Source organism: Rhipicephalus microplus, chromosome 6, assembly GCF_043290135.1.
Source record: "Rhipicephalus microplus isolate Deutch F79 chromosome 6, USDA_Rmic, whole genome shotgun sequence".
Taxonomy (NCBI): domain Eukaryota; kingdom Metazoa; phylum Arthropoda; class Arachnida; order Ixodida; family Ixodidae; genus Rhipicephalus; species Rhipicephalus microplus.
The window spans coordinates 190068851-190084115 of NC_134705.1; the positions used below are offsets into that span (position 1 = coordinate 190068851).

The following is a 15265-nucleotide window of genomic DNA, read 5'->3' on the forward strand; positions in this document are numbered from 1 at the left end:
TTGTCAAACAGGTTGATAAGTGCCTGCAAATATTTAAAAATTCCACATTCGTCATGTTTTGCACCTTTTGAATAGCAATTAAGGTGTCCAAGCGGGAGCATTAACAAGCAGCCATATAATGAAGATTGCCAGAAAGATAGCTTTCAATTTCACCATTTTTACTGTCGACAATCAGTAAGTTAATCAATGACTCTATAAATATTTCATTTATTTTTTTTAGTTATTTATTCTGTCCAAGAGCAAGTCTAAGGTAGGAGTGCTATTGCATGTATACAAAAAAAAACAAGTTATGAAAATAAAAACCTATTTTTTTTTGAAAGAATTGAAAAGTTAAATCAAAACATAATGAATAAGATGACTACTTGGACTGGTGTTGTGTCAAGAAAAAAATGGTATGTTTATGTATTAAGATGGATTTAAATTACTCTTGCCAGAGCCATCTACGTATAATTGTGTGTCTCCCCCCCCCCCCCCCCCTTTTGTCATAGCATCCAAGTTGGCATTTAGAATCTATGGGTAAAGAGCTTGTACGCTTTTTTAAATCATTAAAAATTATGTAAAATGACATATTAATTTTGTAATGGTTCATATTCTATTGAGTTTTGACTTGCACTACAAAAAAAAAAAATGTTTGCCCTGCTATTTAGATATCCCGCTGTCAACATCCAAGACTTCAGCTCTAGTTGGCGGAGTGGGATGGGTTTCAACGCGTTGATTCATTCGCACCGACCCGATCTAATCGACTACGGTGCTCTGGAACCTGCTGACCACATCGAGAACCTCAACAATGCCTTCAACGTTGCCCAGAGAGAGCTGGGTATTCCAAGGCTTCTCGATGCTGAAGGTAATTAATGTATGTTATCTATGCATTTTGCACAGTAATATCAGTGCATTTTAACATACTTAACAAAAATACTGTTTTACATTAAAACCTGCCGCGGTAGCTTAGTAGCCATGGTGTTGTAGCTGTTAAGCATGGAGGCAAGGCTTCAGCTTTCATTTATACTGGCAGTGTTAAAAAGGAAGTTTTGTTTAAGAACCCCCTTGTACTTATATACTTAGATTTAAGCACATCATTAGCTGTCCAAGGTAGCTGCAAATAATTTGGAGTCTCGCACTATTATGTCCCCCATACCCATTTTTTGTTTCTGGAATATTAGCGCCTCGGAAGGTAATTTGATTGTCGGTAGGCACTGTAGTATTACTGCTGCACAACTGCCATTGCATTGTCCAACAATAATTTTTTTTTAAGAAGTATGATTTTCTCTTCATGTTCTCAAGACAGTTAACAGGTCACATTGGAAGCAGCATCTCAAAATGCGATATATGTATATTTTTTTTTTGTGCAAATGAAGTGCTCTCCTTGATACTTGCAGCAAGATCAGGAGGTGTAAATAATGCTCTATTTGAAAGAAGTGTACAAAGCTTGACAATTGCCACATCGTTTGTTAGCCTACGTTTACACAAGTCATTGTATAGACAGCAAATCTACGTGCCAGAGTAAAGCCAAATGTTACAGACGTGCTGCAAATATACGCATACTTGCAAATTATGTCTCGGTGCTCCGTAATGCGAAACTGCCGTTGCATTCGCTGTGTCGCGCACCAATAACGACTTGTGTGACGTTAGAAATAAACTTTCTCTGCGAGGATTGGGGATCAGTGTGAGTCTTTTGTTTACTTTTACTAACCTGTCTCTGTTTGTTTCCATCCAGACATTGACACGAACAAGCCCGACGAGAAATCTGTCATGACGTACGTTGCGTCCTACTACCACACCTTTGCCCGCATGAAGAACGAAATGAAGCAGGGCAGGCGTATTGCCAATGTGAGTTGACGTTTGTTCCCGTGCAAATTTTTGCTTGTTTCGGTGAGAATTGTTTCTGTGCAGGTTTTCATTTGTTGGAGTGAAAATAATTTCTGCGCAGGTTTTTGTTCATTTTCAGTTACCTTTCATGAATCGTATTGTAATGCAGCGAATTCAATATTGATATTTCAATAATCGTAACCTTTCTTTGAAGCCGTCCTCCATGTCACAAAAGGTGTTTCTAAAAATTGCATAATTGTGGTAGAAAGCTGTTACTCATGTAAGGAATCACACGTTTAAAAAATTTTTTGTGTGTGTGGCATTTTATTGGTGAGTAGCTGCGAAAAACAATTTGTAGATTTATTTCTTCTGTTTTCCTTTTTGTCTAAGCAATCATTTCTTGTTTTTATTGTTTTTTATGACAATGATAACAGCACAGCACGAAACTGCACTCCAAATTGTAAGTTTATGATGAAAAAGAACATTAATGTTTTAAATGGTGTGTAACATGGGGTTGCTCTCTTGCTAGCCTTTAGCACATGAATATTTTATTCAAGTGCAATTCACCTGCATAAGAATGAAATTGCATAGTTGAAACATTCAGTAAACATTGCATGGTTTCATTGGCTGTGCAATGTAATGGGCTAAAGGGTACAGTCAAGCCGAAGCGAAAGATCTCCCTTTGCGACTTGTGAGCTAAACGCGATCTTGCGAGCCACTGTGGTTATTGCGTGTATACGATCTTTGAGTACATATTCTCTCTTGTTCCAATAACAATAAAATTTTTTGTCGTCCCCACAGATTGTCGCACAAATGATGGACGCTGACCGGCAGAAGTACATGTACGAGCGGCTAACGTCCAAGCTCTTGGAGTGGATCCAAGCCAAGACGGCGGAGCTGCAGGACCACTGCTTTCCGAACTCCCTGGAGGGAATTCAGGGAGAGCTGCTCAAGTTCAAAGAGTACCGCACGGTTGAGAAGCCACCTAAGTGAGTAGACGCAGCTCGCATTTGAGCGTAATTTTCCAAATGTTATTGAACTGTGATGAAGTGTGTGGTGCTGTTGCCATGGCGAAATGGTGAAGGTGTTCGGCCTCTGAAACTTAAGTACTAAATGTGTCTTTACCTTGGTTGATGTGTCACCTTGGTCACCAACACTTCATCTCTGCCAGAAAAGATTTTTCCATACCCTCAACTTTGTTAAATGATTCCTCTTATGACACACTGAGTTCCGTATTATTGCTGATAGCAGATTGTTGTCAGGTGTACCAAGAGATGTTGCCAAGAAAGAGATGAGAGAAGTTTAAAACTTTGCAGCACCTGATGGAATGAAAGGTCATAGCAGTAACTTTAAGAGGCAGAAAGAAAGCAATGGGGATGAGAGAGCACACAGATGTAATCGTATTTGGCATTAAAAGGAGAAAGTGCAGCTGGGCAGGTCATGTGATGCATAGGATGGACTACCGTTGGTCAGTTTAAGCAACGGCGTGACACTTTGAGAGGAGACGTGCAGCTGAGGGTGACAACGATTTGAATGGGGTGATAAAACAAGAAAATATGCAAGCACAAAATGGAATCAGATTTCTCCAAACAGGGCAGTTAAGCAGTTATAGATCTTTTTTGACGGAGTGGATGATCCCCTCCTTTCTGGGCTTTTGCATGGGAGTGCAAAAGCTGACGTCACAGTTTCGGCCCTGCATTTTTGGGGGGTTCATAAGCGCAGAGGGGCTTATGGTGGTGGTGCCCAGGGAGTCTTCACTGACAAGGTGTACATGGAGAAGCCTTTTTTCTGCAGTGAACCTAATATGGGCAGATGATGATGATGATAATAACTATGACAGTAGAAACATTGACATTACAGTGGAATCCGAACGATACAAACCAGGCTGATACTAATCTCGGTCTAATATGAATCTGTAAAATTTCCATGCCGAATTTCACTGGATGTCAAAAATATAGATGTCCTGAATACTTTTCTCAGTGGCAATGTGCGATACGATCGTTGGTTAATCCATTGATCAATGGACAATAGCACCGTGCTCCAGAAGGGCACGTGTGGCTAATGCACACGGATTGAAAACGAAAGTACATATACTGTTTTCTGCAATGACTGTCCAAAGCTGCAGTTGATAAATGTGATCATCAATAGTGACTATGCAGCTCCTAAGGTAGATTAAACGGAACCGTAGATAAGAAGAAACAAAGTCATAAAAAGACCCAAAGCATCTTGGCATTCCTGTTGTTTGCTGATGATTGTAGTGAAGTGGACTTGGACTCTTAGTTGTTTTCAGTTGGCCTTATGCAAAGCCATAAGGCGCACATTCGTTGCAACCAGCTGGGCCATATTTTATTGGTCCATTCGCATCTGTCCCAGAAAGACTTACATGAGTTCTTTTGCCAAAAATGAATGTTTCGTGTGTATACTACTGTTGAAAACTTGATTTTGCTAGTTTTTTGGTGATACTACAAAGTTTTGGGTGATATTTTCGCACCCCCCCCCCCCCCCCCTTGAGATCATGATTCTTCTCTACCGACTCCAGGTACAAAGAGCGAAGTGACATCGAGGCCCTGCTGTTCGACATTCAGACAAAGCAGAAGGCCCTAGGCCGGCCCCTCTATGTACCGCCCGAGGGCAAGATGGCCCACGACATCCAGCGAGCGTGGGAGCAGCTTGAGGAGGCCGAGCATGCCCGCGAGGTGGCTCTGCGCGAGGAGCTGCTCCGGCAGAAGAAGCTCGAAAACCTGGCGTGCCGCTTCGACCGCAAAAGCGCCGTGCGCGAGGGCTACCTCCGTGAAATGGTGCAGGTGCTCTCAGACCCTCGCTATGGGAGCAACCTCTCGCAGGTTGAGGCGACTGTCAAGAAGCACGAAGCCATCAGTGCCGACATCCTCGCAAGGGTGAGTGGTGATTTTCTTGGGTGTGAGAACTGCTGTATTCACTTGTCGCGACTTGGGGTTTTTAGAGAATTTTGGTTGGTTCGTAGACTTCCTATTGTTTGTGTATCATGGTTTAACGGAGTGGTACACTGCCAAACATGACTATATTGTACTATGGCCAATCAAATTTTTTGTTAGTATATTGAACTGTTTTCTCATATGACAGTGCTTCAATATCAGTACTTGCCAACTTATCGTGCAAGGTTGTGAACGGAAGAATCTGGCTGTTTTCTGCAGGGTTGACAATAACCAACACATAACCAACACAGCCAAATGTTGGGAACGGAAGCCTGATGTCAGTGCTGTGTACGATATCCCATGATATATGTTGAGTATGATATCGAAGAACTATACAATCATTTTAAAGCCAATGCAGACTAGAAGCATCGGGTGCCCAATGACTATGCACAGCTGTGTATAAAAGATGTTTAAAGCTGTTTACGTCAATGGTGTATTTTCTCACCTATAAGCCACCCCGTCATGTAACCCGCATTCGCAACTACAAACCGTGCTGGAAAAAAAAATTTAAAAAAAAATTTCTGCGTATTGTTGTGTAGCAGTGCCTTGGAGCCAATTCTTGTTCACAGAAGGTAGCATCGAAAATATGGTGAATTCTTGAAAAGCTTTATATCGTTTTATAAGAACCGATTCCCATGTCTTCACGAGTTCTTATCACTCTGTGTGATAAGAAACGTAGATAGTGTCACCTAATAAAGCACAAACTAACCAGAGGCACACAAAGGTGAGTATTGCAGTGACGCAGATTTTAAATAACCACGTCTTTAAAGCTTTGGCAGTGAGAGAATCCTTAACTTGCAGTGCCTTCATATTTACCCTCATTGGGAAAAATGACGTAGTTAAAAAAAATTTAGGGTGTATTGTAGTATGACAGAATGCACCAAGATATTAATACCAGCTATGCTATGGCCTTCCAACAGCTCCGACGAGCTGGTATGCACAAACATTGGGAATTCTACAGATAAACTGAAGCTGTCTATTATGTTTTCACTGGAATCGTGATTGGATGTGACGCTTACGAAAGTCACGATGTGAAGTCCACGACCGAGAAATGTTCAAGAACCACGTGTCTCAATTACACGAGCAGTAGACTTCATGAGGACGGCAACCTTTTCCCTTGGTTGCGTCTGCCTGTGTGAAGGAAAGCAAGGAAAGCTCCCGTTTCTCTTAAGGGGACTTGATTCTCCCTAACGAAGACAACTCCTACTTTAGTAAATCTAGGCCCTATGAAGTGCAGTCAAATGCTCTTGACAACAAAGTTGCACCTCACAAAAGAAAGAAAGCTTCCTTATATCTGAAAATTTGTTGTAAATGCATAATTTTTACTCTGTATCAATGATAAGGCTATTCTTTGTTTACTTCCCTATCATTTATTTATGATATATGAATTCATTATATTGAGGTTTGGCTGTAAGCGTTGACTCCAACAAGTTGGCTCCAGAGACTCGCCCTGTTCAATTTATTGTCATCACATTGAACTAGTTCCATCTTCTCCTGAACTCTTTTGTCGTATGGATACTTGCACAGAAGTAGTCAAGAATAATTTTCTCTTTAACACTGTTGGTTTCTAATTTAAGATTTGTTAATTACACATGCTATTCTTCTCTACTTCTGTAGGAGGAGAGGTTTCAGAACCTGACAAAGATGGCTGACCAGCTGGAAGCGGAAAATTACCACGCAAAATCCAGGATCCGAGTCAAGTAAGTTGGTTCATAGCCATAACCAGGTTATGGATTTCAAATTCAAGACCAAAAGTGTAATTTGAAGAGGTATTAAAACTTCCTCATGTTGAAGATTTTTCACTCGTAAGTACTGCTCTTCATGTTTTCATGTGGTTTTGAAGTATCTTTTAACTGTATGACTGCGTGTAGCGTTACGATGCAAAAGAATTGCGGTGTTGCTTTTTCGGTCACATTAGTCTGAGTTGACGCCTGCCCTTATCTTTCCAGGGAGAAAGAAATCATGGGACGGTGGCAGTTGCTGCTGGACCTTCTCAACAAGCATCGCGTGACGCTGAACAATGTCAGCATGCTAATGAGCATGCTCCGAGAGGCAGACACTCTCCACGGCGAGATAAAGGAGGTTGAGGTAAGCATGGCCCTCCTGCTACAGTCAAATCTCGTTACAGAGGAGTAGCAGCGGGAGAATAATTTAGCTCGTTATATCTAATATTTGTTGTAACAGTAGACTCAGAAATCCGCTTCGGCAAATTGTCGGTCTAGCTCACACAGAAAGCCCAGATACAAAATCACATAATTATAGGCTTCAGGCCCACTGTAGACAAGGTCATCATTACCTCTCTCTGTATGGAACTTCCAACTTCGATTCATGCGCATGTTTGGCGCTGGATTGTTTTCACAACTTTTTGGAGTGATCAAAAAGAAAAGTGGTTGTGAATTGTCTTTCGCTACTTATTTAGATTTTCATTCTAATCTTCGACTTTAGAGCCTTGGCTTCATTACCGTCAACATTGCGATGATTCTTGCGTTTTAGGTTTTCTTACGAAAAGAATAAATGTCATCCAAACGAAGAGGGACCAACCGAAGTTATTACTTGGTCCGCTATAACTGATAATTCGTGATGTTTGTGTTCGTCATAGCGTGATTCAACTGCAGATTTTAAGGCATCACGCTCTTTCATCTTCTTTGTAGCTTCGTGCGCATGGGATTGTTCGAAAAATTATGCCCCTGTAACTTGATGTGTGGGCAACTCTGTGAGCGATGGAAAGGAAAATAATAGGTGCAACCTTAAGGAACAGGAAAAGAGCAGAGTTGGTCAGAGAAGAAACTGGTGCTAAAGATACCTTAGTCGAAATAAATAAGAATAAGTGGGCACGGGTGGGGCATGTAGTGCGAGGACAATATAATCGCTGGTCGTTAAGGGTAACTGACTGGATTCCCAGAGAAGGCAAGCGTAAAAAAGGGAGACAGACAGTTAGGTGAGCCGACAAGAATAGGAAGTTTGCGGGTATAAATTGGCTGCAGCTAGCACGCGACTGAGTTTATTGATGAAACGTGGGAGAGGTCTTTGCCCTGTGATGGATGTAGGAAGGCCGATGATTATGATGCATTGATCAGTCGGTCTTGCATAACAGGGAAGCTTTCTGTCGGACGAGTACGGCTGTCACCTGCTGGCCGTCGAGGACCTGCTCCAGAAACACGCCCTGGATGAGCTTAACCTGGCGTCCCAGGGAGAGGCCATCCGCCGGCTCACCCAGCAGTCGGCGCCTCTGCTCAAGCAGGGCCACAAGGAAGGTCCCGTACTTCAGCGCAAGCTGGACGACCTGAATGCCGATTATGCCACGTGAGTGCGCATTAAGGCCACGGCCACTGTGTTTTGTAGTAGTGCCTTCAGCTTGGTTTTACGTAGCTCTCGTCATCCACTGCTCACGGCCGCACATTTGCATCGAAAACATGAATATGCTTTTGCTGTGACCACCAAGGTTCCAAAAGTGCACTGAAACGCTTTTGTAGCAAATCCTTCTCTCTTCAAAATATCGTCTCAACACTCTCTGCTTCATGAAATGTCATAAGCGGCGAGAATGAAATGAACGTGAATGACATAGTGGGCTTGTTCGTATTTTTTTTCTTTGTCATTTGTACCGCTTTACGAACGTCGTAAAGTTGAACTAAGTTTAGTGCTTTGAAATGAGGGTGCTCAGGGCATGCAACTCGCATGACACACATGATGTATGTGCAAATGCAGCATTGAAAACTTAGTGGCTTAGCTTGTCTTATGGCTTTAGCACAATGATCACTGCGTTCCCCTACTTTTGGCTTTGTGGAGGTGTGGGCAGTGTATCGAAGCAAAGATGTGTCGCTTCTTTCTCGCCTCGGCCGATGGATTTGTACGCAGCCGTGCAGGTGGGGTGTAAAATATCAAATGGCCATGAAGGAATACCTAGCATGGCAGAATCTTTGGTCCAACCTCTGTCAAGAAAGCTAGGAAACACTTAAGTGAACCGTTGTGGGATTGGCCATTGTGGGATTGCAATTCTCTGCAGACATACGGCTCCATCTTGTACAATAATTTTATAACGTGCATTTATTTTGGAATTTTCACGGCGCTCGAAAAACCAGTTTAAAAGCGAAGCATTTCTGACAGGAGCCTTCTGCAAACCGGCCACCAATGAGCCAACTGTGACGACTGGATACGTGATACTAAAATTCCGCAAACCACTGCTTCAGTTCATACAGAACACAGGCCTTACAGCGCACTTGTGATTACACATATACTCACCCAATTATTAAGGGCAAGTGTTCATTGCTGTAAAAAAAAAAAAGCACTTTTTTTTTTGTCGTGACTACGCGTACACCACTCACTTTGCGCTCTCGTCATACAGACTTGGCAAATTGGCAAAGCGGCGCCGACGGCAGCTCGACGAGTGGCGGGCCTACTTCCAGTTCGTTCAGGATCATGAGGAAGAGGAGGCCTGGATCCGTGAGAAGCAGCGCATCTGCAAGGCCGTGGTGGCCGGCAAGGACCTGCTGGCTCTTGTTTCGCTCCAACAGAAACACAAGGTAGGACACCTTCTTTTCTCCATGTACGCTGAAATCTCATTATAACAAAGTTTCAGCTTGCACGAAAATTCGTTATATCCGAGAACTTGTTACAAAGTATTATTTAATGCTGTCTGTTGCAAGACTATTTTTAATTTACTTGAATATAATTGATATTTTGTTACATCCACGTTTGTTACAACGAGGTTTGAGTTATATTGGTTAGAAGGGCGTGATCATGGGAGATGATATTTGACAGGAGTGCAAGCTGTGTAGTTCAGTGGTTACCAAAACATTTTTGGTAGGCATTGGAAAATATTAGAACGAACATTACTGTATCCTAATTTGTACACATTTAGGTTATTGAAAATTTTGAAGTACCGTAATTACTCGAATCTAACGCGCACCTTTTTTCCGGTTAAGCGAGTTCATAAATGGCATGCGCGTTAGAATCGAGTACGAACAAAAAAATTACGGTCAATCTATTGCCATCGCAAATCCAAAATGGCCGCCCCCTACGTGCGTCGGCATGGTGCGTCGGCTATTTCTGCCTATGTGTTTACCATGTGCGGCACTTCGTACGTGTGCTGAGGAGTTCGTCATCTAGTAGTGCATTAGCATCGACGACTTGGAAGGGCCGACTCCAAAAACTCGAGTGCACCACGATGCCGCTTTTAAAAGAAAAGTCTTCGCGTGTGCAGAAACGGACGGAAATCGGGCCGCATCGCGGTCCTTCTCGAAACGTGCGTGCGGGACCGGCGGAAACAAAAGCAGAAGATTGTCGACAGCAAAGCTTCACGCAAAGGCTTCAGTGAACCACAGCAGGGTCGGTTTCCGCAAATTGAAGAGCTGCTCCGCGAGTATGTGCTTGAGGAGCGAGTGGCACAGCGGCCCATGACGACAGAACTGCTCCAAGTGCGGGCTATGCAATTAGTCTTAGAAAAAAGTCTAATGCGGAGCCTGTTTAAAGCGAGCAGGTGCTGGCTAATTAACTATATGAAGAGGAAAGGCTCTTCCCTCCGAAGGGGAACATGCATATGCGAAAACTTTTGCGGAGAAGTACGATGAAAAGCTTTACAGTTTTCAGAGGTTCGTCCTAAACTTGCGGCGCAACAACGGCTACCTGCTTGGGCAAATCTGGAATGCCGATCAGACGCCTCTTTACTTCGACATGCCTGGTACCACAACTGTCGAGAAGGGGGCGAAGCAAGTTCGCGTGCTGACATCGGTTCACGGTAAAACTACAGTGACGGCAATGCTCTGTTACACGTCAGATGGGCACAAGCTTCGCCCGTACCTCATATTTAAATGGAAGACAATCCCGAAAGGAATCGTTTTTTCGAGTGGTGTGATCGTGCGGGCCAGCAAAAAAAAAAAAATGGGTGCGCGTTGCAATCCATGTCTTACGTTTTTTTTTTTTTCGCGGTGGAAATCGGGTGCGCGTTACAATCGAGGGCGCGGTAGAATCGAGTAAATACGGTATTCAAAATGAATCAATACACGTATATTTGGCTGCGTGCAACCTCTGTAAAGATTGGTTTCACCGCAGTCTTAAGCTGCCTCTTCAGGGAAATCTGCACTGCCGCAAAGGGGAATGGAAAGAAACGCGAGCAGCAAAGTGTACCGTTTTTATCGCGTTCTCACCTTGGTGGCAATAAAAAGATCCTGGAAAGGTTCTTGATTGTATGATGGATGGCTCCAGTGGCTTTCTATTACCATCCAGTTTATATCTGCTTGAAAAGTAGTGCAAAACAGCTCATCGTAGATGCCTCATCTCATTTCTTTCCATCCCTGTGTACATATTCCTAGCATTTTAATTAACTACTCGTTCAAGTTTTAAAATGTGTTGCACAAGCTTGTGCCTGTACAACACACGATGGCAAATCTTAAAACTTTGTGTATTTTACCGCTTAAAACTTGCGCTCTACTTCTACTCAAGTCCTGTTACATTTAAAAGTTGCTTCCACCTCACCTAAAACCAGAAGAGTGGCATTCACACATGCCTAGTTTGAAATTTTAAAAATGCACTGTTCAAGTTTGTGAATTCATGAGAAAAATCCTGATTTTTCTCTAAAACATGTGATATGTACTATTCAAACGATTAGATTGCAAACTATTCATCACAATAAATTCACTTCAAACCAAAAATTCATCATATGCTTATATGTGGCTATTAGCTTAGATTTGCATTTCAGTACAAAGATGTCAGTTCGTTTCCAAACGGTGCAGTGTGTGCTTTTCGTAGTATGTGTTCTTCTTTTTGTCTTTGTTTCCCAACGCTAAACTTTTCAGTGTGGCCTTTACGTTACCGAAATGGGGGAAAGAGCATCGTGATGTGGTATTGCTACTGTTCCAAATTGTCAGTGTTGCTACAAGTTGTTGAGGCATCATAATCAATCACTGCTATTATAACTTCTGAGCATTATCACTGTTGCCAGAAGCTGTCGAAATCGTCAAGGCATCGCAACATATTGCTGATGTTAGAAATTCCCAAGTCTCAAAGTGGTTACAAGTTGTGAAAGGATTGTGAAAGCATTGCCATACATTTCCACTGTTTTCGACTTGTAAACGTTGTCAACGCTGTTTCAAGTTGCCAAAAGTGTTGTGACATACTATGCTGCCGCTCGGTCATCGACATTCACTGACGGAAGAGCACGACCGTTGCAGGCACTGGAAGCCGAGATCGGAGGTCACGACGGCCACATCCAGCGTCTGATTCTGGCCGGCGAGAAGCTGCTCGAGGGTCGGCACAGCCAGAGTGCCGACGTCAAGCAGCGCCTGCAGGCCCTCCGCGAGCGCTGGGCCGAGCTGGCCGACCTGGCAGCTGTGAAGAGGAAACGCCTGGAAGACGCATACGAGGCTTTTCAGGTATGTCTGCTCGCTACCGAAAGGTGCAGCTGCTGCTATGCAGTGCATGGAAGCTATTTGAGACATTCTTATAAGAAAGGTATCAAGCAATCAATGACACAGACACAAACATTAGGCTAGGAAAAGTATAGGAGCTAATAATTGTTGTATTTAGCTACATTGTAATGATAATGTCCCTGTAAATTTAAATCATTAAAGCGAAAAGTAAGTGCACTAGTGTGAACAGAAAAAGGAGCAGCTTAGTGAGGTCCATATCAATGATACTAAGTAATTAAGCTTTGTCAGAATGGCATAGAAGTCATTTTTTCTATCTTTTAGTAAGTAAATGTAGCTATATATTATTTCTTATATTGAAATCTGTATTTAAAATTGAGTAACTCAAACCACGTTATAACAAAGTTGCATAATAGTCGAAAATAACTTTGTTATATTCGAAAATCCGTTATAAATTTATATTCTAGGCTAGTGCAAATATTTGAATGCTTCGAATATTCAAATAAGTATCACAGAATATAATTTAAATTACTGAAAATTTCAAAGTATTCGAAATGAACGCATATGTGTATACAAGTCCACGTATAATCTTTGTAAAGGTGCTTTTGCTGCAGACAAGGGGTGCTAAGCCGTGAAAACATCTATTTATTGGAAATCCGCATGGTCGTGAAGCCCCAATTCAAGTTTAAATGACCATATCACTCTCACATCGATTCGTCATTTTTTACGTTTGATTGATATGTGGGGTTTAATGGCCCAAAACCACCATATGATTATGAGAGATGCTGTAGTGATGGGCTCCGGAGATTTCGACCACCTGGGGTTCTTTAACGTGCACCCAAATCTGAGCACACGGGCCTACAACATTTCCGCCTCCACTGGAAATGCAGCCGCCGCAGCCGGGATTCGATCCTGCGACCTGCGGATCAGCAGCCGAGTACCCTAGTCACTAGACCACCGCGGCGGGGCATTTTTTTTTTTACGTCTAAAAGCTTGTTATGCCAGCTTATATGCTGTAATTATAGTAAATATTAAACAGTAACATATTTTGCAGGTTATCATTTGCATTCTACTAAAAGTGAAATCCTGCGATTCGCACAAGCCTCTTATACTCAAAACACATGTATTGCAACACCCGTGTTCATTTACTTCATTATAACCAATATTTCATTATATCTGCATTCGTTATATCGAGGTTTGAGTGTACTCATATCCACTTTGTGTTCGGCTGTTTGAGGAACGTTGTCCATAACTTGTTTTCTATGTGTTTGTTCTGGCGCATTAACCTGGTCGTTGTCTATTCCGCGCGTCCTTGCTCACAGTACCATGCGGATGCAAACGAAGCCGAGTCGTGGGTGCGTGAGAAACTGGCCCTCGTGTCGAGCAAGGATTACGGCAAGGACGAGCCCAGCGCCCAGGCTCTTCTTCAGCGCCATAGCTGCCTGGAAAGCGAGATGAACGCGTACGGCACCGACATACGACGGCTGCGGGACCAGGCCGACCGCATGGTGCGATCCGGCGTGGACTCCCTGGCCATTGTAAGTAGGCATTCTCTGAGCCTTGTTGCCGGTCTTGCTTTGTTTCTTTCTGCACCTCGAACTCTAGATGGCACGAATGAGCGCTGCACTTGTGATAGAGACACATCCTCAAAGGGACATTAAAGACAACTATTAAGCCGACGTTGATTGTTAAAATGAAATAGCGGTCCAGAAACATCGTAGTTCTACTCTTGTGCCACGAAAGGGCTTATTTTGAAATAAAATCACGTTTTAGTGGCCCGCATCGGGTTAGCGCACTTCAAATTACCCGCCTCAAAAAGCGGACCGTCTAACGACACTGTTGCTGTGCACAACGTTTCCCGACTTTACGGCGCGGCCGCTGACATTAGTAGCAGCAGAAGGAAAACAGCGGGCCACAGCAGCAACAACGGCTATTGATCAATTTCTTGCCGTTGACTCCGAGATGGCAGATGTGTTTTGGTTCAACTGGGCCTTGCTAGATGGCACGACCTGTCCAGTTTAACCACGCGAAAATTGAATATTTAAACCATTCGCGCCATTCTTAGTAACGTCTGGCAGTTTTTTTTTTTTTCCATGAATCATACAGAAAGAAACAAGCTGCATTTTATTGCATCTCTTAATGCACAGAAGGTTCTTTATTTAGTGCAGCTAGATCGATTACTATTGATTAATTGTAGGCAATTCGTGTGACGTCATCGAGATCATTTTGAGGATGTCCTACTGCGGTGCATGTATTCTTGTGCATTTACGTCAATTGTTCGGTAAGTAGGGCACTGCTGTTGATAATATTGCCAATTTAGATGCTGTCAATACATTGAGCTTTCACTCTGGCATGAATTGTTATGACTTTAGGGGTCCCTTTAACATAATAGTTTGTAAAAATGTGAACAATTTGTCCTCCATGCCTTCTTGCAGTACCTGGATGCGCTCAACGAAGATGCAGAACCATCGGAGGAGTGGACGGAGGAGCTTCAGCTAATCCCCGTCGAGGAGTGGGTCGACGAGGTCGTCGAGAAAGAGGCAATGCAGACAGTTTTGGAGGAGCGCAAGGTGCCCCAAGTGAAAGCCCTCTACCCATTCGCGGGACAGAACATGAACGTCCAGAAAGGAGAGGTAGGAACCTCGGGGTTTCATTTCGCAGCGAAAGCTGCTGTGAGATCGCAACAACAACAGCCGATTTTGGGTGGCGCAGTTATCTGTCACTGCCGCCTCCTGTAACAGCTGTTACGCGAAACGAGAAAAAAATTATCCACGATCGAACGAGATGTGAACATAGACCCCGACCTCTGCGTAGAAGCCCGTGGCGAAATAATTGAATAACGACAAAGCACCACACAACGCGAATTTCGTAAAGAGTGGGTCATTAAAAGCTTCCGACCGATCACAGAGGGCTCGGCCATATTTCTCCATCGTCCTCAGCCACAGCATTAACAAAGTACACATGATGGCTTACAGATGTGTAGTGGTTACCTTGCTTCTTAATAGCGTAGTTGGTGCTTCCATACGTCACAAAAATTATGATGTACGGCATAATGAGTGCCATGCAAGTTTACCAGTACTAGTAATTGCCGAAGAGAATTTACAATGGGCTCTAGGAAGACGTTCTGTTCTTTCAACTTTCATT

At 43.1% G+C, this 15265-nt stretch overlaps 1 protein-coding gene across 5 annotated transcripts in view; it reads left to right on the plus strand.

The window, feature by feature from the left end:
- kst (spectrin beta chain, non-erythrocytic 5 kst) overlaps window positions 1-15265 on the plus strand; it is a 244541-nt gene that overhangs the window by 140672 nt on the left and 88604 nt on the right. For all 5 annotated transcript variants that reach the window (XM_075867307.1, XM_075867312.1, XM_075867311.1 and 2 more), the window contains exons 6-16: window positions 648-844; window positions 1715-1827; window positions 2608-2795; window positions 4346-4703; window positions 6378-6460; window positions 6710-6848; window positions 7855-8063; window positions 9103-9280; window positions 11927-12127; window positions 13444-13659; window positions 14557-14754. In XM_075867307.1, coding sequence (XP_075723422.1) covers window positions 648-844; window positions 1715-1827; window positions 2608-2795; window positions 4346-4703; window positions 6378-6460; window positions 6710-6848; window positions 7855-8063; window positions 9103-9280; window positions 11927-12127; window positions 13444-13659; window positions 14557-14754 — 2080 coding nt within the window. The remainder of the gene's footprint in view (window positions 1-647; window positions 845-1714; window positions 1828-2607; window positions 2796-4345; window positions 4704-6377; window positions 6461-6709; window positions 6849-7854; window positions 8064-9102; window positions 9281-11926; window positions 12128-13443; window positions 13660-14556; window positions 14755-15265) is intronic.